Genomic DNA, 23,700 nt, shown 5'->3' with positions numbered 1-23,700 from the left:
TGTTGGAGCTAAAGCAGACAGGTAACTTTTTAACTTTTTAAAGGACAATTATTATCTTCTTTGGTTAGCTTTTTTAGAAAGGAGACCATAAAAAACATTTTCAAGCACTTTCATGGCGCTCTCTCTCTCCTCCCCCTCCCTCCTCCCTCTCCCTTTCTCCTCTCCCTCTCTCCTCTCCCCTTCTCCCTCCCCCCCCCTCCCCCCCCTCTTTCTCCCTCCCTCCATCCCTTCCAGATGGGGTTTTTCTGTGTAACCTTGGCTTTCTATCCTGGAACTTACTTTATAGACCAGGCTAGCCTCAAACTCAGAGATTCATCTGAGATTCTCTGCCTCTGCCTCTGCCTCTGCCTCTGCCTCTCTGCCTCTGCCCCTCTGCCTCTGCCTCTGCCCCTCTGCCTCTGCCTCTGCCTCCCAAATGCTGGGATTAAAGGAGTGTGCCACCACTGCCAAGCTTTTCAAAGACTTTTTATTTTGGTTGTTTTTTTAGTTTTGCTTTTTGTTTTTGTTTTGTTTTTTTTTTTTTTTTGGGGGAATGCTGGAGGAGGTGGGATCATCTGAGACAGGGTCTCTATTGTAGCCTTGGCTGTCTTAGAATTCGATGTCCAGACAGGCTTGCCCTGAACTCACAAAGATCAACCTGCCTCTGCCTCTTAAGTGCTTAAAGTTGTGCAGGACCATGCCAGACTTAGAGACCATTTTAACACATAAAGCCAGACTCGTAGGACATACCTGCAACTCCAGAACTTGCAGGCTAGATCAAAAGGATTACAAATTCAATGTCTGTCTGAGCCTATCAGGATCCTGATTACTAACGTAGACCCTGACTCAAAATATCTAGAACAAAATAACCTTAAAAAAAAAAAAAAACCATGGTTTTTTAAGCATTTTTGTGACATTATCGTATTTATATTACTCAGATAATATATTCTTTAAATATTGTCTACTTTTCAGATATTTTATTTTTATCATAGCTTGTTTTATTATTGAAATAAAGACTCACCTCAGGAGTGTAGACCTGGCACTGAATATATAGCCCAGATTGGCCTTAAAGTTACAGTCTCACCTCTGCCTTCCAAGTACTAGTCACAGAAGTGGGGACAAGTCTCTATAGCTTGTAGCCTGCTATTTATATTTAGCCCAGGCTGGCTTTGGACTTCTGCCTCTGCCTCTGCCTCTGCCTTCCAAGTGTTGGTGATTGCAGAGGTGAAGCCATACTCAACCTCACATCTTGATTTTCTGCTGATAATTAGAAACTTTCCAACCATAATAATTAAAAAATTAGATATCTCGGGAAGCCCTGTCTTTAAAAACAAAAAAGTGAAAATAAATAGTTACTGTGTTATTCCTTTCACATTTGAAATTATATAAATTTTTTGTCCTAGTTTAAAAACTGAAGCTCCTTTGAATCTCTAGTTAAAACAGTATACGTTTGATGAAAAGTATTATCACTGAGCCTTGGGTGGTATGACTGAGATCACAAAATAGCACAATGAGTGGGTTTATGTTTTTGTTGCTATTGTATACTGATGCATATAATATCTCTTATTTTTCTGGTTAGATTTATTCTCCTGACCACACAAGCAGTAGTTTTCCATCAAACCCATCAACACCAGTAGGATCTCCTTCACCTCTCACAGGTGGGTTTCTCTCTTATTCATAACATGTGTAAGTCTTCTACTTGAAAATATTTCTGAGTCGGGGGGAGCATGGGGAGGGGAACACTCATACAGAAGGGGAGGGGAGAGGTTGGGGGATGTTGGCCCAGAAACCGGGAAAGGGAATAACAATCGAAATGTAAATAAGAAATACTCAAGTTAATAAAGAAAAAAGAAAATATTTGAGTCAACAAAATTTCAGTAAAATCTATTTAAATTATGAAAAATATTCTGTCTTTGATATAATTTGAAGAAATATTGAAATATTTGCTCATCTTGAGTGACTTATGTGTATCTTCCTAGGTTTTTAAGTAATCTGTGGTGGTTTCCAATAACAATTGTTGTAGCTGGGTGGTGGTGACACATGCCTTTAATCCCAGGCAAAGGCAAGTAGATCTCTGAGTTTGAGGCCATCCTGGTTCTAGGACAGCCAGGGCTACACTGAGAAACCCTGACTCAAAACAAAACATTATTTCACGTTTTTATATGAAAACCTATTAGGGAATAATAATGCTGGGTGAGCAGCATTAGTGGAGCTAAAAGTGGTTCACTTTTTTTTCCTTTCTCCTGATTTTTAACATTAATTTTGACAAGTTCCAGAACTAGCCTATGGGATGAATTTGTTGAGATACTGTTTATAAATAATAATATTTCTTATTAGGATTAAGTAAAGTTTTATAAAAGTATCTTTTAAATGATAATCTCAAAACTTTACCCATAGTATTCTAAGCAACATTTGGAGGGGTTAGACTTGCTGAAGAAAAATGTTTGTTTTCAAAAAGAGATGTTACTAGACACATGAGTGGATCACCACATCCCTGCCTTGCCAGTCAGCCTCAGCATCAGCTCCACTTTCCCAGTATGGCCACAGTTAGATTTAGCCTTGTGCTGAGTTTCTTGAAATCACAGCTTTTGCTGTCACCTGTGCTAGCTTTGCGTTAGCCCGTGTCTCTACTCAGCCACATTCCAGGGGGACATGCTGATCTGTAGCAGCTGCTTCCGGCTAGTGGCAGGATGGGCCCCTCTTTCAGACACCGTGGCTTCAGCTGTCTAGTAAGTGCTAAGCAGCTGTTGCCCACATAGGCACGATGATGAAAGGCCCATTGACTTAGAATTGTTGTGTAACAGAGCTGAAGTTACAGAGAGAATGATGGAACTCAGCCCTGCTCACTATCTTGGCACTGTTTACCAAAATTCTCAGCATAATTTTTGCCACAGTGTGTTTTTACACTTTGCTATATGACCGGTCTGCCTTTATTGTACTTACTAATCATGGGAGAGGAGCTGGGAGCTCAGCCTCTAAGAGGGCATGAGTGAAATTGAGAATGCTAAGTCAAGTCTGAGGGCTCCTCCATTGGTTAAGTGAGGTTTAACTGATGATGCACTTTTTCCTGTAACTCAGATAACTAATCAAAAGGTAGACTGCTGATTGTATAATGTTGATGAGCCTCCTTTGAATTGAGCAGTCATAGGGAACCAATTTCATGTGATGCTTCTGAAACAATGAATTAGAGTATTTATAAAGGCACATCTCCCGCTTCTCTGTCTAATGTGCTTGTCTCTACTTCCCTTATTTATGTGAATACTCATGAAAGAGCAGAGGCGGGATAACAGGAAAAGCACTAGGTGATAAAACAATCAAAGTCAAAAGAAAAGGAATCAGCAAACCAGAGCTCCCGGCTGTGGAGAATGCTTTGTACCTTTATGTGGCCTTAATCTGTTATCTGGAATGAGTGGGTCATTACCAGTTAGCACTGTTCCCTCTGTCCAACCAACAGTCAGATTCATCATAGGATCTATGAGCATAGAACCACAGGCAACAGATCCCCACAGGCAGTTTCATGGCTGTTATTCTTGAATAAATTCACCTCATCTTCCTACAGAACTTTCCAAACTAGAAGCATACATTTTTATGTTCCCAGATGCTGGTCTTAAAGGCCTATGAGCATTTGTTCTTAAGTGACAAGAAGCCCATAGCAGGATAGCTATAAATCTGCATGTCAGAGTTCTTGCTCTGTCTCCTAGTAGATCCTTCTGACAGCTTTGAGACACCACGAATGGTATCCAATAAAAGGGAAGAAAAATGTCTTTTCCCCCTTCTCTTTTAAGAAATCCTTTTCCAGAAGCCTCTCCTATAGATTTAACCTCATGTTTCATTGGCCAGCACTGGGTCTGCCTCAGTTACCTGCATCTGCAATAGAACTAACATATCTTAAGTTAGGATTTATTCAGAGTTGGAATAAAATTAGTCTGTCATAGTCTTAGGATAGAACAGGCCCACCCTACCTCACCTTGAACAATTCAGGACTTTGGCAACAAGGTAAAAGAGAAATGGCTGTGCCTACTACAGTTTGGGAAGTGGCACATTTGTGTTAGGAGAACATATTCAGTATGGGAGCTTGGGAGGCAGACAAGCAGAACATTCTTTGAATTTCTTTACCTTCATATGGAATATAGATGGGGAATATCTGTAATGCTAGAACCTGGTAGCAATCCTAGAGCCTCACAGTAAAAGTTGAGTCTAAGTTTATGTTAGTTTGATCAAAACATTTGTGTACGTCATCTGTGAGAATGCCCAGTGTAAAATACTTGCCTTACTTCAGCAAGTTTCCAGTTGAGAAGAAAAAATAAAACTGACCCTGAGTTGTGGTCAGATTAGGGTACAGGTTTCATGAAGTGAAATTTAATAAGAGGAAAGTGGCTTGTGTGAGTATAAAGGAGAGTATGTAGTACAGATCTGGGTATGCAGAAGTACCTGCCTCCTCCTCTAGTCATGTGCAGAGAGGGTAATTTGGTGTGTGTGGTAAACTGTAAGGATTAGGATTCCAGTAGGGTAGGGTGGAGGCCTATGAAGACTTGAATTTAGGGTGAGGTTGCAAAGAGAAACTATTGGGGGCCTGGAGTAAGAGAAATAACTGGGAGCCACGATTTATGTACACCTTTAATCTCAGTACTCAGGAGGCAGAAGGTAGGTGGATCTCTGAGTTTGAGGCCAGCCTGGTCTACGTACTAAGTTCCAAGCCACCCTCAGGTACATAGTAAGACATTGTCTCAGAAACAAGAGAGAGAGAACTAATAAATGAACTAAAGCCTAGAAGTACCCTGAGCTATACAAGACAGAGTATCCATTCTCTTGGATTATGAACCAGTTCTACTTCCTGATACCTGGTGAGAGTTAAGAGCAGAGCAACAACACTGCATAAATTTAGATTATTCCCAGAAATAATTCAGCTCTAACCCTGGTCACTACCTAGCTTGCTTCATTTAAATGTTCAATAAACTTTAACAAGTGAATTCTCCATAATTCTTCTAAACTAAGACTGTATTTTAGAGTGGCTAGTTAGTAAACAAACCACAGAACAGTTAAGGAAATTGTTTCCCACAAAGTATGTAGTTTCCTTGTGGACATGTCCACCACACATAAAGTGATGCCCAGGTAGGGACACAGCCTGTTTAAGTCACACCAAAACACACACTTCCTGTACTTCATTCTCTCTATTCTCCTGTGTGCAATAGTTGGTAATTACATGCTAGAGGCAACAGTATGATTCTAAAGTTAACCTTTGTATTTTACCCTCATGCTAATTTTACAAAGAAATGAAGCCACAGCTCCATCTGGTATCTGATGCAGGCTAGCTAACATTATGGTCTGTCTCTAGGATCTGATTTCCACCCCACTCAGAGGTCTTACTCCTGGGTAATAAGGCACCAGTGCTCCAAGACTGCCAAGATTTTTATATATTTACCTGTTGCGGTTTACCCTGGTTTTTATTATTATTATTATTATTATTATTATTATTATTATTATTATTATTATTTATGAATCTATATACAAAAAGCAGATGGTATTAATGTTCCATCCCAAGAAAGACATTTAGCTTAGTAACATGCTTTCATATCTCTTAAGATCATCTCTATAAGACAGATTAAGATAAACATGGTTGTTTCTTTTATTTTTGTACCTCATAGTAGGGATCAAACCCAGGGACTTGCACTTTCTAGGCAAACATTCTACCGAGCTATATCCCCAGCCTCTATTAAATGCCTGTACTCTCAACTTACCAGATGGTGGTGCTAATTTCTGGGCTAGCTCTGACTTGAGTAACTTTACATCATCCCATTTGTGACCAACAACATAAAATATTAGGTTACTAGAATAGTTTAGAACCTTTGATCTGTAGCTCAGCATTTGCATGAAGTGCAAAGAGATATTTATCACTGATTTAGCCCTGCTAACATTCTACTTTAACCTTGTGTTGTAACAGTGGATAACCCAGTCTATAACAAGAATACCAACAACAAAATAAGTTTAAGTATGTGTAATTTTTATATGTATACTATTAAATGGGTAATATTTGTGTGGTTTGTTTATATCATTATCTAAAAATAGCTAGGGAATATGGTTAATGAGTAATAGGACATTTACCTAACTTGTTTGAGTCCCTGGCTCAGTTCCCAACATGGACATACAGTCTTCTGGGTGCAGATTTCTCATGTGAATGATGCAATGCATCCCTCTGCATCCTCAACACTAAACTCATGAGGAACCACGGAAACGGCCAGCTTCGCAAAGCATTTGTATGCCTACTGACTGTCCTGTCTTCAAACAGTTCAGAACACTCGATATAATGATTTGGCTCCTGTCTCAGACGAATCACATAAGGAGTTGGAGAAAGATTGGGCCAAGATAGTTGAAATTATTTTTTGTTTCAGTAATTTGGGGTCTTTAACTTATGATAACTCCCCACCTAAAAATTTTTTAGCTGGTGCACCCAGTGCATTTTATTTTAGCCTTTAAAACTGCTTCATCTGTGTACTATCAGAAGATGCACATGAACATGTGTATACACTTTAAGTTGAAAAATGCTACTTCAGTTTTGAAATGTGATCCCCAATTGAAAACAGTTATGTACATTGTAGCAGCAATCACAATAGCATTGCTACTCAATTGGAACCCAGCCAGAGCCTGGTGGCATACACCTTTAATTCCAGCACTTGGGAGGTGGAGGCAGGTGGATCTGTGTTGTGAGTTTCAGGACACCCAAGGCTACATGGTGAGAGCCTATCTCAAATGGGGGTGAAAATGCCAGTTATAAGATGTGGGTAGTTAAGCAAATTATGGTACAGAAAAACAGATAATATTAATGTCATCATTTATCAAAGACTGTAAAGCAATGGTGGGGAAGCAAACATTTTAAAGGCTGTACATTTTCAAAGATGTACATGTGTGTAGACAAAGTCTAAAGAATATATAAGCATGAAACTATGTTTTACAGGTTTTTTCCTGTTTACTAAACTTACTAAATTGGCATATTAATAATGAAAAGAATTATCCACTGTTCTATGCTTATAAGCTACTAAAGGGTAAACAAGGTTTTCATCATTTATGATTACTGGATATCTTTATTTTTTCCTTAACATTACTGTGACTCAGAGTTAACCTATCCATGTGAATGCTTTTTGGTTTAGCAGGTACCAGTCAGTGGCCCAGAGCTGGAGGGCAAGCTCCTTCATCCCCAAGCTATGAAAACTCACTTCACTCCCTGGTAAGAACATTCCACGGATTTTTACAGATCTTATAGAATTTTGCTTTATAGTACAGAGGGTTTGTTTGGTGGTGGTGGTGGTTGTTGTTGCTGTTGTCGTTTTTGTTGTTGTTGTTGGTAGTGGTTTTGCTATTGTTACTAAATCTTATTTAACAGTGAAGAACCAGTTTGATAGCATTACACACAGATTCTTTGCTAACACATGACCTGATTTATTAGACAGTACAGAACATTTTGGGTGTCCTCATTGCCATTGGCTTTTTAGGATATTAGATTTATCCAGGCAACTGGAATTAAAGGAGTATGAAGGATTTTTGTTTCTTTGAAAAATATGATTTAAATTTTCTATACTGCCAATGTTTATATGTAAGAGGAAATTTAACAAAGAAAAAAACATTTAAAAATCAAATCCTTTGTTTCGTAATGTTTATCATATTTATATTAAACTTTTATATTAATTTATTATTATTGAAGTATTTCTGATATTTTCTCATAATAAATATGTGCAAATCACACAAGTACAACATTGCTTGCCAGACAATAGGACAATGAGGAACCTTCTCGGTTCTAGTATTCCAAGGTAAAGAATTTGTGGTAGAATGTTTACTATTGCTTTGGTGTGTTTATATTTGTCATCCAGAATCACAAAATATAATAAAAATAAATGAGTGTGATCTGGTGAGATTCTAAGATGCATTATTGTTCAGTAATTCTATGTTCCAAACAGAAACACTCTTTTTCTATGCCTAACAAAATACTTTAATTGAGGGAAAGTTATCTTCTCGCATATTTTGCAAGCAAACCCAAGCAGTGTGTGCTATTTAGATGCTAATCTTAAGCCCCTATTAAATCTCAACCTTTTCAGAACTCAGTAAAGTAGGTCTTGCAGATCTCCACATTAACTTTACTAACAGGTTATGCCAACAAGCACATCAGCTATTTCCTCGTCTCTGTTGGAGTTAATCTTAACCTGTGCTTTGCCTCCTGTTCTGTCTTGACTTTGCCAGAAAAATCGAGTTGAGCAGCAACTTCACGAGCATTTGCAAGATGCAATGTCCTTCTTAAAGGATGTCTGTGAGGTACTATTTCATTTAGATGGTGCCTTTTCTGTGTGTTTAAATTACTTATACAACCCTTATTCATTTAAAATTATCAAGCTGTACATACAGACTCCAGCGTCTTTTTAAAAAAATCCAACAATGAGCATTGCAGCTCTTGTAGCAGTGTGTAGAAGTAGACTTTTGTCTTGTTTATAATGACTTCCTTTTAGAGCTATACTGGCATGTGCTTTTGGTTTTCAAAATTCTAATGTGTTTGTGTATAAAGCATGTGTGGCCTATGGGTAGTGGATGTCTTTCCTTCAGTTTTGTTAAAGAGCTTACCTGGATATATACACCATTGAAGATAGGTGTGTTCTACTCACTTAAAACTTTAAATAGATTTGAGTGTCTTTCCCAAAATTGACATCTTTCAGATACCGTTGTAGAGTTTTCCCCTTTCTATCAGCTGTAATTGAGCACTGACATGGTAGACTTCATGTATTACAGAAGCTAAAAACAATAACCTCATGATCAATTGGTAAATTCATCTTATAAAGCAATGACTTGTATCTGCAGCTTTGAAAATTCATCATAGTCTTAAGAGAGCTGCCTTTTTTTGTTGTCAATTTGAAGTTCAGGTAGTCGGTTTTGAAACTGATTGATACTGCATTGCACTTGCTGCCTTTCATGTATCCCTGAATAGAAGATATAACAGCTTAGTAACTTGAGTAGATACACTGCTGGTAACTCCATTTCCCCGTATTGTTTTCATTCCTTACAGCAGTCTCGAATGGAAGACCGTTTAGACAGGCTGGATGATGCTATCCATGTGCTACGGAACCATGCAGTTGGACCTTCTACCAGTCTGCCTACTAGCCACAGTGATATACACAGTTTATTGGGACCATCCCATAATGCACCAATTGGAAACCTCAATTCAAACTATGGAGGATCAAGCCTTGTTACAAATAGTCGATCAGCTTCGATGGTAAATCATGGTCATCTTATATGTAATAATCCCTGTTATACTAATTTTGTTTTTCATGAAATTTTGGAGAAAAGAGTTAGGGATAGGAGTGTCTCTCCTGAATGGAAAGGTAAAAGGAACCTTTTAAGTTTTCCTTTATTGTCTTCAGTAGAGTCATTGGCTCATGTTTGGCCTGTCAAATTCTGCTGTGGCCATATACAAAAAGAAGAAACTTTGTACAGAGATCTTTTAGGTTCAACCAGGTCGTTTTTCCTGATACATAATCATTGGAATGACAGTGTATGCCTTAGGTAGCAAATAGGCCAGGATGACTAGCATACTGGGTAAAGTAAGACTGAGTTGTAAAGGCCACGTCTAGCTGGGACCATATCATAGGCGGGTCATCTCAGCCATTCCAGAGCCTTATCCAGGAGAAGAGCAAGTTCAAGGCCAGTGTGGCAATTTAGTGAGACCCTATTTCAAAGTATAAGGGAGGCTCAAGATGTGGCTCAATGGTAGAGCACTTCTGTAGCATGGATGAAGCCCTAGGTTCAGTCTTCAGAACCACTTTTTAGGGAAAAAAAAACCCTAGTCAGGAAGGAATTTTCTTAATTCAAAAATTTTTTCTAGACTAGAAAAGCTGTTTGTTACTATCTGGAATTTAACTTCAGTTGCAAAAATTTTAAAAGTGAAACTTAATTTGTATGGGTATAAATTTAGCCTCTTTCCCAAATAAAGGAGGAAAACTGGTATAAGGGAGCAACTACGACTGTTAGGTAACTAAGAAAGGAAACTATTTTAGATTAATCCTCTCAGAGTAAAATACTCCATTTTTTTAAAAAACATAAGTCTTTAGAAAGGAAAAAGAATAGACTTCTAAAGTCATATACATCAAAAAATTCTGTATTGAATATCTTGCATTTTTTTTATCCAAATTATCTTTTAAAGATTTATTTTGGGCCTGCTGTATAACTGATACCACCTGTTTTCATGTTTACTGCATGACTTTTAAAGTTCACTGCATGCTACGAAGTGAAACAGATTTTGAGCTATGTGATCAAGGTTAAAACGTGGGTATCACCACAGTGTTTAAGGGCTCCAATGCTGAGGTCCTGGTCTCTGTAGAGTAGCATTGGTTCTCGGTTGCCACATTTGTATGTCTGACTGCCACATATATTCATTTAAGCCTCCACATAAAGCAGCGAACAGCTGCCTGGTTTCTGCCAGTATTTGACATTGGGCCTTGGAAGTTAGGGGTGTTGTTTTCCATTTTATTTTGTTATTGTTTTGTCTTGGGTGTCAGGATATATTAGATTCTTAACTACCTTCTAAATTAGTTTTTGCTGATAAATTAATATAAAAACATTTGTGAATTATTAAACTCGGATATGAATTGTCATTGTCATAACTATTAGAAAAATTTTAGTCAAGCCAGGCTTGGCACATAACTTTAATCCTAGCACTTGAGAGGTAGAGGCAGGTAGATCTCTAAAGTTCTGCTACATAGAGAGATCTTGTCTCAAAAAGAAAAGGGAAAACTTTTAGTGATGTAATAAAACTAGTAACATGGCATTCTACAGCTGTAAATATAGAAACCAAGCAGATTATTAAGTTGCTGATATGTTTGTTGTAGAGTGTCTTGAAAATCATATTCTTTTTTTATTTTTATCAGATATTTTATGTATTTATATTTCAAATGTTATTCTCTTTTTCCCCCTTTTATCCCCCTTCCGCACTCCTCCTTCCATGAAGATGTTCCCCCACTCACCCACTCCCTCCAGGCTCCCTGCTCTGACATTCCCCTACACTGAGGCATTGAGCCTTCACCAGACAAGGGTTTCTCCTCCTATTGATGCCAGACAATACCATCCTCTGCTACATACACAGCTGGAGCCATGGTCCCTCCATGTGTACTCTTTGGTTGGTGGTTTAGTCCCTGGGCGCTCTGGAGAGTCTGGTCAGTTGATATTTTTGTTCTTATGGGGTTGCAAACCCCTTCAGCTCCTTCAGTCCTTTCTCTAACTCCTCCATTGGGGTCCCTGTGCTCAGTCTGATGGTTAGCTGCAAGTATCCTCATCTGTATCAATAAAGCTCTGGCAGAGCCTCTCAGGAGACATCCATATCAGGTCGTGTCAGCAAGCACTTCTTGGCATCAGCAATAGTGACTGGGTTTGGTGGCTGCATATGGGATGGATCCCCAGGTGGAGCAGTCTCTGAATGACCTTTTCTTCAGTCCCTGCTCCACTCTTTGTCCCTGTATTTCCTCCCATCAGTATTTTGTTCTCTCTTCTAAGAAGGACTAAACATCCACATTTTGATCTTCCTTCTTCTTGAACTTCATATGGTCTGTGAATTGTTTCTCGGTTATTCCCAGCATTTGGGCTAATATCCACTTATCAGTGAGTGCATATCATTTGTGTGTTTTTTGAGTGGATTACCTCACTCAGGATGATATTTTCTAGTTCCATACATTTGCCTAAGAATCTCATGTAGTCGTTTTTAATAGCTGAATAGTACTCCATTGTGTAGATGTACCACATTTTCTTTATCCATTCTTTTGTTGAAGAACATTTGGGTTCTTTCCAGCTTCTGGCTATTATAAATAAAGTTGCTATGAACATAGTGGAACATGTGTCCTTCTTATATGTTGGAGCATCTTTTGGGTATATGCCCAGGAATGGTATAACTAGGTCCTCAGGTAGTACTGTGTCCAATTTTCTGAAGAAGTCCACCAGACTGCTTTCCAGAGTGGTTGTACCAGCTTGCAATCCCACCAACAATGGAGGATCTTTCTCTCCACATCCTTGCCAGCATCTGCTGTCCCCTGAGTTTTTGATCTTAGCCACTCTGATTGCTGTGAAGTGGAATCTCAGGGTTGTTTTGATTTGCATTTCCCTGATGACTAAGGATGTTGAAGATTTCTTTAGATGCCTCTCAGCCTTTCTATATCCCTCAGTTGAGAATTTTTTTGTTTAGCTCTATACCCCATTTTTAATAGGATTATTTGATTCTCTGGAGTCTAACTTCTTGAGTTCTTTGTATATCTTGGATATTTGCCCTCTATTAGATGTAGTATTGTTAAAGATCTTTCCCTAATCTGTTGGTTGCCATTTTGTCCTAATGACAGTGTCCTTTACCTTATAGAAGCTTTGCAATTTTATGAGGTCCCATTTGTTGATTCTTGATCTTAGAGCATAAGCCATTGGTATTCTGTTCAGGAAGTTTTTCCCTGTGCCCATGTGTTCTAGCCTCTTCCCCACTTTCTCTTCTCTTATTTTCAGTGTATCTGGTTTTATGTAGAGGTCTTTGATCCACTTGTACTTAAGCTTTGTACAAGGAGATAAGAATGGGTCAATTTGCATTCTTCTACATGCTGACCTCCAGTTGAACCAGCACCAGCACCATTCGTTGAAAATGCTATCTTTTTTCCAGTGGATGGTTTTAGCTCCTTTGTCAAAGATCAAGTGAACATAGGTGTGTGTGGTCATTTTTGGGTCTTCAATTCTATTCCACTGATCTCCCTGCCTGTCTCTGTACCAATACCCTGCAGTTTTTATCAAGATTGCTCTGTAATACAGTGTGAGGTCATGGATGGTGATTCCCCAGAAGTTCTTACATTCTTGTATCTCAGATTGGTCTTGTTGACAGCGTTTCTCCCCTCTTAAACAATTTCTTATCTTCTTGCTATTAATAAGACACTCACTTTGTAACTCCTGCTGGCCTAGAATTCACAAAGGTCTGTCTGCATCTGCCTCCCAATGCAGAGATGTTCTAATGAGGAAAAGCCTCATAGTATTCTACAAAGAGGTATCTTCTAAAGAGTAGTGTGAACCTGGCTCTTTGAGAACACCATCCAGGCCATGGTAGTTAAGCCCAAGCTGTTGCTCGTGCGTATCAAGATTTTGTCAGTTCTTACTATCTTTAGAGGGCACAGGACTGCTAAATAAATTGCCACACAGTGTCTAACTTCTCTACCTTATATGCAATCAGCAGTGCTTAAATTGTAGATGAGATCATACATTGCTATAAGGCTTATACTCAGAAAGTATCTGACACAGTCTGACCCCCTCGGTGAGCCAGTGCTCATCTCTTATCCTCCCAAGGTCAGCTTGTGAGCTGTGAGTCAGAGTTAAGACCAAAGGATGGAATAGCTGGGTGATCATAGGAAGACACAGCCTTGCTCCTCATGTACTCAGGACCCACCTTGTCCTCACAAGATGTTTGATTTAAAGACACATTTTTGTGTCTGTTTCATTCAGCTTCAAGAACCTCTTTTTATTGTCCTTCATGACTGTATTTTCTAATTGTGAAAAGAAAAACTGATTTCAGGTACTAAAACTACTTCTATACTTTTCTTTAACATTAGTTAATATTTGTGTTTGATGTCTAAAAATGTTGTTTGTAAAATGACCAAAGAAGTAATCAGTTTTATTGTAGGATTTATAAAATAATCTTTCTTAAAAACATTTTGCTTTTATTACTACATTTATAACTTAGAGTAGTTATTCTGATAGACAGGTATCTTCAGAAACTCACCAGACCTTTAAATACTATTTTGTTTGTGCAGCGGGTTCATTCTAAGAACATTACTATAGGTGAGCATCCCAACTGTAGGTTTAAATATGATGCTGCTTTCTTTTACTAACATTTGGGAAAAGTTAATCTTACATTGACTGTGAAGGGAAAGAAAGGAATGATAGCTGTCTTCAGCTTTGCATACTGTGTGATCTCTGCCACAGTACTTGCCCTGTGTGGTAAAAATGAGGATTGATTCTTGGGCACGCTTGATGGAAAATACTCCCATATGGAGCCCCGCATGCATCCCTACAACTCAATTCTGACATTGTAAAATAAAGCAGCCTTAAGACAATATTAACACAACTAAATTCTAGTATCATTACTACAGAAATAAGTTCTTTATTTAAAAAAAAAAGAAAGAAAGAAAGATTTATCCATGGGCCTACTGTGTCAGTTCCTTACTTTGATCATAATTTGCCTTATCAGTATAAAATAGGGGTAGGCATAGTTTGGTTTGGGAGTTTGGGTTTTCTTTTTGGTTCTTGTTTTCCTTTTTCTTAATTTTTTTTTCCCACTGTTTGAGACAAGGTCTCAACTATGTAGTCTTAGCTGGCTGGGAATTCACTATGTAGACTGGACTGGCACTGACCTTGAACTCAGAGATCATGCCTCTGCCTCCCAAGTGCTGGAATTAAAGATAAATGCCACCACAGTCAGCTGTTTTAAAAAATAAAACTACTCTGGGTATTTTAAGATGAGCCAAGATGCACTGAAATGGAAGAAAAGTTGATGACATAAATGAAAACAACCTAGCAGAGCATAGACGGAGACAGACCAGTCTGTATCACAAAGTGAGTCTGCAGCTCAGAAAGGTGATAGCAGCAGCTCAGCCTTCCAAGCAGGTAGATCAGTGAGCAAGATCACTGTTAGTATAAAGTTTGTATGCATTATTTAAATAAACTAAAGTCCCTCTTGGTCTGTGTGAGGGAGAACAGACACACCTTTAATCCCAGGAGTCAGAGTCAAGTAGATCTCTTGAGTTCAAGGCCAGCCTGGCATAGATAGAGCAAGTTTCAGGTAAAGAAAAGCTTAGGTCGGGGCATGGTAGTCCATGCCTTTAATCCCAGCACTCAAGAGACAAGCATGCAGGCCTCTGAGTTCTAGTCCGTTAGTCAGTTCTGGTCAGTCAATTGAGGTCAGTGCAGTGGAGTAGAGTCAGTCAGTTCTGTTGAATCTGTGAGCTAAGAGTCCTTGGAGCAGAGTTCAGAGACAATTTTTATAGGAACAGTTTTACAGAGACAAGTTAGACACAGGTGAAGACAAAACAAGCCAGAAGATTAGAACAGATTGCTAAATTGTTAGTTTGAGGCCAAGCAGAACAATTCAGTAGAAGCTGGAAGAAATCAGATTGAATCAGTCAGTTTGGAAAGGAATTTAGGCCAGAACAGCTAAGTTGAACCAGCTAGTCAGAGTTCAGAAAGAACCAGAAAGGGTGAGTTTATTCGGTAGTATACTTCTTAGATGACATCAGGTGAATAAAAGTTACTTTTACAAGAATTAAAGAAGTTTAGTCACAAAGGGCTTTTAACATTTTAACTGTGATAAACATAAAAATCAAATTATCTGAGAGATTAATTATATTTTTTAAAAGAGCTGTGAATGAGCTCCCTCTTGTTTAAAGAATTGGGATAGCCCTCAGATAATCTTTTTAATGTTTGCTTTTAATTTTAAAATTATTTTCATTTACTTAATTTACTACTCTCCATTTATATTTTTTTATTTCTCCATATCTGCCTAAATCAAATATAAAACATGTCTGTCTTAAGCACATTAGTGAGATTTGTACTTCGTTTTAAAATAGGGTTTAGAAATACTGAAATACTGGAATTTAGTTTTAGTTTTACTTTCATTTATTTAATCTAAGAACCACTAACAAGAAGAATTTAAACAAAAACTTTTAAAAAACAAAAAAAAGTGGAATTGTCTGTTTTATTTGGAAATGGTAGAGAGGCTTCAGCAGGGTATACTGCTTATAGTGTGAATGTAAATACCTGTGCCCGTCCAGGTAGCATCCTGCAAGTGTCTCTGTCTTTCACAGAACATGTCCGTCAGACAGTGAGTTCAGCTGCAGACAAACCAGGCAAGATTGAGGTCATTGTGTTTAGTTTGATGCCACTCGGAAAAATTACTGAGATTAACAAAGTGGCCAGACAGTAAAATCCTGAAGAACTGAGTTCAATTCCCTGAACCCACATAAAAATGAAAGGAGAGAAATGGCATAACAAAGTTGTCTTCAGACCTTCAAGTATATACTGTGGTGTGCAGTAATAAGAACATTTTTTTTTAATTCTTAAGAGGTCTTTATTAATACTACAAAATGAATTCTTACCATGGGTCTCTTTCATTGTTACAAGACCTGTGGAAATCTAATATAGACTTTTTCTTAATTACTTTTTGATATCCCTTGAGGGGTTTGATGTCAAGGAGATGGAATAATATTTTATTCTTAGTTGTCTTGGCCTTTTGTCAACTTAACTAAACTAAAATAAAAATCTTTGTGTGGAGCAAGTTGGCTGCACATGTTTGCACATTCATGTGTGTGTGTGTGTGTGTGTGTGTGTGTCTGTGTCTGTGTCTGTGTCTGTGTCTGTGTCTGTGTCTGTCAAAGGACAACCTTGAGGTCAGTTAGTTGGTTTTGGTTTTTAAGACAGGGTTTTCCTATATAGCCTTGTCTGCCCTAGAACTCACTCTGTGGACTAGGCTGGTCTCGAACTCCAAAGATTCACCTGTCTCTGCCTCCCAAATGCTGGAATTAAAGCAGTGCATCACCGTGCCTGGCTTTCTTAATCACTACCTTTTGTTCCAGACGGGACTTTCATTGGTGTGAAACTTCACCATATAGGTCTCTTTATCAGTAGAGTTATATGTATATATTACCACAATTAGCTTCCTATGTGTATTCTAGAGTTCTAACCTCAGGTCTCCACATTTGCAAGGCCAAGTGAGCAATCTTTTCAGCCCTCCTAACTTCAAATATTCTTATATTTTCTTTTGAGCAGGAGTTAATTCTAGCATGGGTTTCCATATTATAGGAATTATGTGTCTGGGTTTCAACTGAATAAAAGAATCATACTTATAACTACACCCCCCCCACTGTTTCTGTTCATTTTTTTTCCCTAAATGGAAACCTCTAAATTTTTTGTTTTCATTAAGTTCACTTTTAAATAATTTTTAAGAATTTAGATATTGTTTTTAAATTTAAAAGTACCTTGAATTTTTTGAAAATAACAGAGGTTATACACTTAAGGAAATATAAGGATTAAGGAAACAACAAAGCCAGCAGTATATTTTTAAACAGTGTATATATAAAAATCTTTAATCAGCCTATAAATAACAGCTAAATTAAAACAATCAACAAATAGTACAAATGAACAATTTATTAGAACAGAGTCAGATAACTTTATATTAAGAAGGTTGAAGTCTGTTCTTTAATTCATCAACTAATTAGATTTAACATTTTTCTATTGAGTACTAAAGTCACTGGCCAGATTAAATGAAAAGAAGTCTGTTGTAAGTTATTCCACAGAAGTCAGGCTGTAAACCTATTGTGAAGGTTCAGCATGCAAGACTAAGTCATTTAGTGGGTTGGGTCTTTTAATCTGAAATGAGGTTCTTATAGGAATTGAAGTTTAAAACATAGCAGGCCTACAGTTTTGCCTTCCTGCTATTCCTCCAACAGTAGCAGCCTGTCAGCTGTATGCTAACAAGTTGAACAATTAAAATAGTCCTATCTGCCTGGCCCACAGGCTCTGGGTGCAGACAAAGAACTGTTTATACACCTGTTGTTCATGTAGACAGCCATGTCAGTGTGAAGCCACAGATTAAAGGAAGGATGTTGGAGCCAGGGTGGGCAAGGGTTAAAGAGAACTATAAAAGCTGTGGAAGTCAAATTCTTCAGAAAATATACGAGGACCATTTGCAAAGGGAATCAAGTTACCTAGAAAAAGTTTCTGCTGGCTGCATTAACATGAGAAATGCCTGACTTCAAGTGTCCTACTAGTCTGAATCCATTTTTTAAATGTTTATATTTTTATTACATATGCCAATTAAAATTTTTTTGGAGACCAGTAATGTGAGTTCCTGTAAGAAGTTATTTGGACTGTTCTATTGAGGCTAGCTTTATACTCCCGTTCCTTCCTTATTTTCCTTAAGGCAAGGTAATGACCCTTTGCTGTGAAGTCTTTTCTCAGGAAGAAAAAGGGTCAGTAGAATACAGTTTTATTATTTAAGGTGCTTGAAAGGGTTTTTGTTTTGTTTTAATGGTACTATTAAAATAAAAGGAAATGGGAGTTCAGCAGATACATTGTCTCTGAACAGAATTCTGTGGTTACAGCTCATCCTGGGTTTCTCTTGTATAATTCAAAGTGATATTTAAAGTTTATAAAGTTATAAGGCCATTTCCTTTGTTTTCATTGTAATTTATAATATTAGTTAAAAACAGTTATCAGGGCTGGAGAGATTGCTCAGTGGTTAAGACCACTGGCTGCTCTTCCAGAGGTCATGAGTTCAGTTCCCAGCAACCACATGGTGGCTCACAACCATCTGTAATTGGATCCAATACACTCTTCCTGGTGTGTCAGTGGCAGCATGCTCATATACATAAAATAAATAAATAAATCTTTTTAAAAAGATTTTAAAAATTAAGTTATCTCTTACCAAAATTCTAAGAAGTTTTAGTGTACAAAACATGCAGAAAGTCCAGCTTCTGCTTTATTTCACAGAGGTTGCGTAAGCTACAATTCCTCTGTAGTATTTCACCTTTAAAATAGGCCCATGCTTCAAATTAGCATCTATATATTGTATTTGGCTCATAACTCTGCAAAATGGGATTTCTTTATTCTTTATTTGGGGGTGGAGGTTGGGGGTAGGGGGCAGAAGTTAACGTCTGACATCTTACTGCCTGGCTTATATATATTAAGGCAGGGTCTCTCACTCCGACTCAAGCCTTGCCAACCCAGCTGCTCTGGCTGCTGTCTTACTCTGGGGACCTCTAGCCTCTGTCTTCCTTACCCTGAGACTACAAGCTGCTGCCATACCACCACCACCACTACCCCCAGCCTTGTGTGGGTGCTGGGGATCTGAACACCCAAGTCCTCAGGCTTTGGTGGCAAGACCTTCCACCCTGAGCCACCTCATCAGCCCCTAGAGTAGGATTTCCAAGTGGCCTTCCTTTCCTCTTAGACCACTCGGTAGTCAGTATGAAGAAGACACTAGTAAGTGTTAAGGACAGACTTGACCAGGATGTCTTTACGACAGTCACATGACAAAATTGAAAGTTTTCCTTTAATAGCCTTTCTCCACCGACTATTAGGTTTTTCTGGAGTCTTTAATGGGGACAGAGGACCTGTCCAACATTTTCAAAGATGGGAAGAGGTTGAAAGTCTGCATCATTGCTGTGGCCTTCAATGCTTTAATGTATGATTCCAATGCATGGTGAAATTTATATGTTGGGGGAGGGGCAGTTCAGTCTTGAATATCCAAAGGGAGTGGTGGCAGAGTAATTCTCAGTGGAGACTAATCCTCAGATAATTTTGATAGTAGCTGTGCAGTACATTAAAGATAAGGATAAAGAACAAGAATTCCTTTAGAAGTGTGGTCGATAGCTGCCTAATATATTCTAATCAGACCCATTGCCAAATAGCCTGAAACTCTGCCTTAGGTTCTTTTATTTAGCTTACAGGAAAACAAAGGATGAACCCATGTATCAGGGTAAAATCCAGTCATAAGACATAAAAACTACACTAATTACTTGAGGTAGTCGATGCTTGACAACTTGTTAAAGCTGAAAGATCTTTGGGAAAACAGTAGTTTTATTTAATCCAGGCAGTAAACTATTTAACTGAAGCTTAATATTCTAGTTGACAAGTCTGCTACTGTTCTAGGAAAAAGCTTTATTTGTAACATGTTTCTCCTAAAATAGTGCAGTATCTAATGATTGGTGTTTGTGTGTGCTTTACTTTCTCATTTGGGTCAGCTACAGCTTGGGTTAAGTTTGTTTGAAGCTTAAGAATAGATATGGGAATTTCATTGTCCAGGGATGCAAAGCCTTGGTTTGCTTTAGGCTTGCCTTGCAGGCCAGAGGGAGGGAAGATAAGCTGCTGTATATGTGGGGAGATGCAGTTAGATGAATACCATTAGTATTCGTGCAGGACTCGTTCACTCAGCACAGGAGCAGGTTTGCACAGGAGGTTTCCAAGTCTGTGGGGCTCTCCGGGGCCAAGGCTTGTTATCTCTCTGGTAGCTTGTTTGAAGCCCTCTGGTGGTATTGTAGCTAGAAAGTGGAATTTACCAGCAGCCCTTTGGCTCTTCCTAACTACACTCTGTGGAATACAAATTTTGAAACTTATTTTTGGATTCAAATATTTTACTATCAAATATTTTGAAATGTTCACCGAAATTCAGAAAAAGTAACACCCCAAAAAAAGAGTTGTTAAATGTAGATTAATACTACTCTATAAATTCCTGTATAAGACTTATACAAAACAAAATGAAGTAGTGCATGCCTGTAATCCTGGCTATTCAGAAGTAATCCTAGCTATTCAGAAGACTGAGGCAGGAGAGTCACTTGAATTAAGGATTTCAGGATCAGACCGCCAGCTGGCCTACCACAATAAAATAAAATAAAATAAAAATTGGCCACTGTTGATTTCTTTCTGATTATTTTCACTTTAGGTCGGAACTCATCGGGAAGATTCGGTCAGTCTCAATGGCAATCATTCGGTCCTGTCTAGTACTGTTGCTGCCTCAAACACAGAACTGAACCATAAAACACCAGAAAGTTTCAGAGGTGACTGTTTTGTCATTTTTGACCACTAGTTTCTGACAAGTTCTTTCTGGCTCTGCATAATGGACTTTCTCTTGCCTCCAGAAGGTTTCATACAGCATAAACCTGAGGGGCATTTACCCTCTGCTCTAGAAAGCTTTGAGTCATCTTGATGGAAACATGAATCTAGTCTTAGGCTTTATGTTTCCTTTGCCTCTTTGGTAGGTGGTGTACAAAGTCAGTCTGGAAGTGTTGTTCCAACGGAAATCAAGACTGAAAACAAAGAAAAAGATGAGAACCTTCATGAACCTCCTTCATCAGATGACATGAAATCAGATGATGAGTCCTCCCAGAAAGACATCAAAGTCTCGTCGAGAGGCAGAACGAGGTATGTGTCAGTGTCCAGCCCTTAGATGGCTTGTGTTTTCCCGGAAGAAGGAAAGAAGGCTTAAGACACACATTGGTAATAACCAGCTACATTCTAGTGCTAGCCTGCGGTGCTTTGTTGTTTTGTTTTTAATCTATATTTACCCATTCCATCTTCACATCTCTTTGTGCCTTCATATAAAAAAGAACCGCCTATTGTTTCTTAGTTGCTCATAGTTTATAAAAAAGACAATGAAAGGACAGGTTAAACTGATATGTTGCATGTCTCCCAGTAAATATTCGCTCTGTTAAAGAACTAAGTATATGGCAAAATCTAGAGTGGTCCATGCAAGCACCAGCCTGTTGCTTATTACGTGTTATTAGAGGTTACCATATGCTTGTGTTTCGTTCCTCTGTGGCTGGGTTTGCTTTACATTGGCAGAACTGAGTAGTTGCTACTGTTACCATTTGTCTCACAAAACAGGAACTATTTACCTTTTGGTCCTTCATAGAGATTTGCTATTCTCTAATTTGAGTAGTAATTTGAGAAAAATATAGAAAAGAAAGTGTTCCAAATAAAGTGATACTCTTAGGAAGAGTTTTCTAGAAATTGAACTTGATTTTTTTTCCAGGCATGAATTTAGTCCCATTAATACATTAGTTTCTAATTTGTGTATCTTCCTTCAGACTTTTTGTTTTAGTTTTACACTAAAATTAAGTAATTTTGTTTGTGCACACTCATCTGTAGTATTGATTTTCAGACATTGTAACTGGACTGTTCTTGATATCATGATCCCCCTGCCTCAGTCTCCAAGTGCTGGGATTACAGACATGATCAGCGAAGCCCAGCGTGACTTAGTGTATTTTCAGTGCCTCCTGTTTTATGGTATATGAGTCATTTATCAATGATGTATCTATCATATACAGCCATTGATATTTAAAACACCCACTTTGTGTGCTAGATTATAAGGTAGATGAGACGCAACGATAGAACTAACAATCCATCCATGACCCTTTCTTCCAGTTACACACCTAACAAAGAATTTCTTTGCTTTGACATTCTCATAGCTTTCAAAGCCTAAGTGTCTCTCTTGAGAAAAACGAATCTTGGCAGTGCTATGGTTTTAGTATGCATTTTACTCACATGAAGAATGTAAATGAGAAAGTAAATTCAGTCAGGGAATTCTGAGACCACTTCTTCTAGGCAACCTAGCTCATGGTTTTATTATTCTGAACAAATGTTAACAGATAATTTGCATCCCTCTCTGCATGTCCATTAGAAATCAACAGACTTCCACTGTAAAGGGCCGGAGCAGACTCTTACAGTTTTATGGGCCACATTGTCTCTTTGACAGCTATTCAGTTCTACTGTTGTAGTACCAGATAGCCAGGCTGTCCTTCAAAAGGATCTTTTTATTCCAATTCCCCCTGGTTTTTTTTTCCATCATCGTAGTTACCTATGTTTTGAGACCCTCTGTGTCTTGTCGTCTCTCCTTGGTGTAATAGGTAGCTGCCTGAGTGTTTCTAAGCAGGCACACTGTGCCAGTGCTCCAGCACGCAGGACGTTTGAGTCAGTGGGGCTGCTATTGCTCCTGAATCTGTAGAGTAAGGGTGGAACTTGTGTTGAACTAGTCCTGGTGTTGCTGATCTTGGATCCAATCTGAATGTAGTAGAATTTAGTTTTGTTTCTTATTTACAAATAATTTGCTTTCTTGGTAAAAATATGTGATGAAAATGTATTAAAATATATGTGGGACAGTTTAACTAAATGACTATTCAGGTACATTGAAGAAAGGAAAGGAATATCCAGTCACATTAAGTACAGCTGTTGCTCCTGTCTAGTAGGGATTATAATTTCTGTTCCACCATTATAATTCATAATTTGGCACAAGCAGCATATCTATAGAGAAGCTCATAAACACTGTTGCTGCTCTTTTCTAGCAGTACCAATGAAGATGAGGATCTGAATCCAGAACAGAAAATCGAAAGGGAGAAGGAAAGGCGGATGGCTAACAATGCCAGAGAGCGCCTGCGTGTGCGGGATATCAATGAGGCATTCAAGGAGCTCGGCCGAATGTGTCAGCTTCATTTGAAGAGTGAGAAACCACAGACAAAACTTCTCATTCTTCATCAAGCCGTGGCAGTCATCCTTAGTCTAGAACAGCAAGTCAGAGGTAAGTCAGTCCAGCAGAGACAGGCAAACGTTTGTTAACCGTGCTTTGCTTAGGCAAGTCGTGCGACAGGTCTCTGAATATGTCTCTGCCATGGGAATCCAACTCTCCCTGTAGTTCTGAGACTCGGTATCTACAGACTTAGAGCTTCCCACAAACCTGTAGAGACCAGTCCTGGGAAATGTGGCAAAGAACAAACAGCATTAGCCTCCCGGAAGCTTGGAGCCAATCTGCTCCTATGGCCTCAGTGTCTGTCCTCACTGTTAAGTTTACTTGCCTAGACCTGCCCTCCTCACTGCACTGCCGAATTCCCTCCTTCTCCCTCCATCGGTTGTTCCCATGTGCTTTACCCTGAATTCTATAAATGCTGCTGGTTAGCAGCACATCTGTGACCTTTCCACCCGTGTCAGGAGGTCTCAGGGCCACTTTACTGATCTCTATTAGAAATTCCATGAACGTCTTGGGTATGTTTAGTTTGAAAGAGCTCACACTATTGACTGAGACAACCATCCTACTTACTACTTCATAAAGTCCGATAGGATCCTGAAACTCTTTAAACGTTATAGTTTAGTGTGCACTTGTCTCAACACCTCTGCTGGGCGTTATCAGATAGT

General features: G+C 38.6%; 1 protein-coding gene across 1 annotated transcript in view; it reads left to right on the top strand.

Moving 5' to 3' along the window:
* Tcf12 (transcription factor 12) overlaps positions 1–23,700 on the top strand; it is a 293,581-nt gene that overhangs the window by 258,591 nt on the left and 11,290 nt on the right. Inside the window, exons 13-19 of the mRNA XM_032910228.1 lie at positions 1,559–1,637; positions 7,128–7,201; positions 8,209–8,280; positions 9,023–9,229; positions 20,459–20,573; positions 20,775–20,937; positions 22,857–23,089. Coding sequence (XP_032766119.1) covers positions 1,559–1,637; positions 7,128–7,201; positions 8,209–8,280; positions 9,023–9,229; positions 20,459–20,573; positions 20,775–20,937; positions 22,857–23,089 — 943 coding nt within the window. The remainder of the gene's footprint in view (positions 1–1,558; positions 1,638–7,127; positions 7,202–8,208; positions 8,281–9,022; positions 9,230–20,458; positions 20,574–20,774; positions 20,938–22,856; positions 23,090–23,700) is intronic.

Source organism: Rattus rattus, chromosome 8 (genome assembly GCF_011064425.1).
Source record: "Rattus rattus isolate New Zealand chromosome 8, Rrattus_CSIRO_v1, whole genome shotgun sequence".
NCBI lineage: Eukaryota > Metazoa > Chordata > Mammalia > Rodentia > Muridae > Rattus > Rattus rattus.
This window is presented reverse-complemented; position numbering and strand designations above follow the sequence as displayed.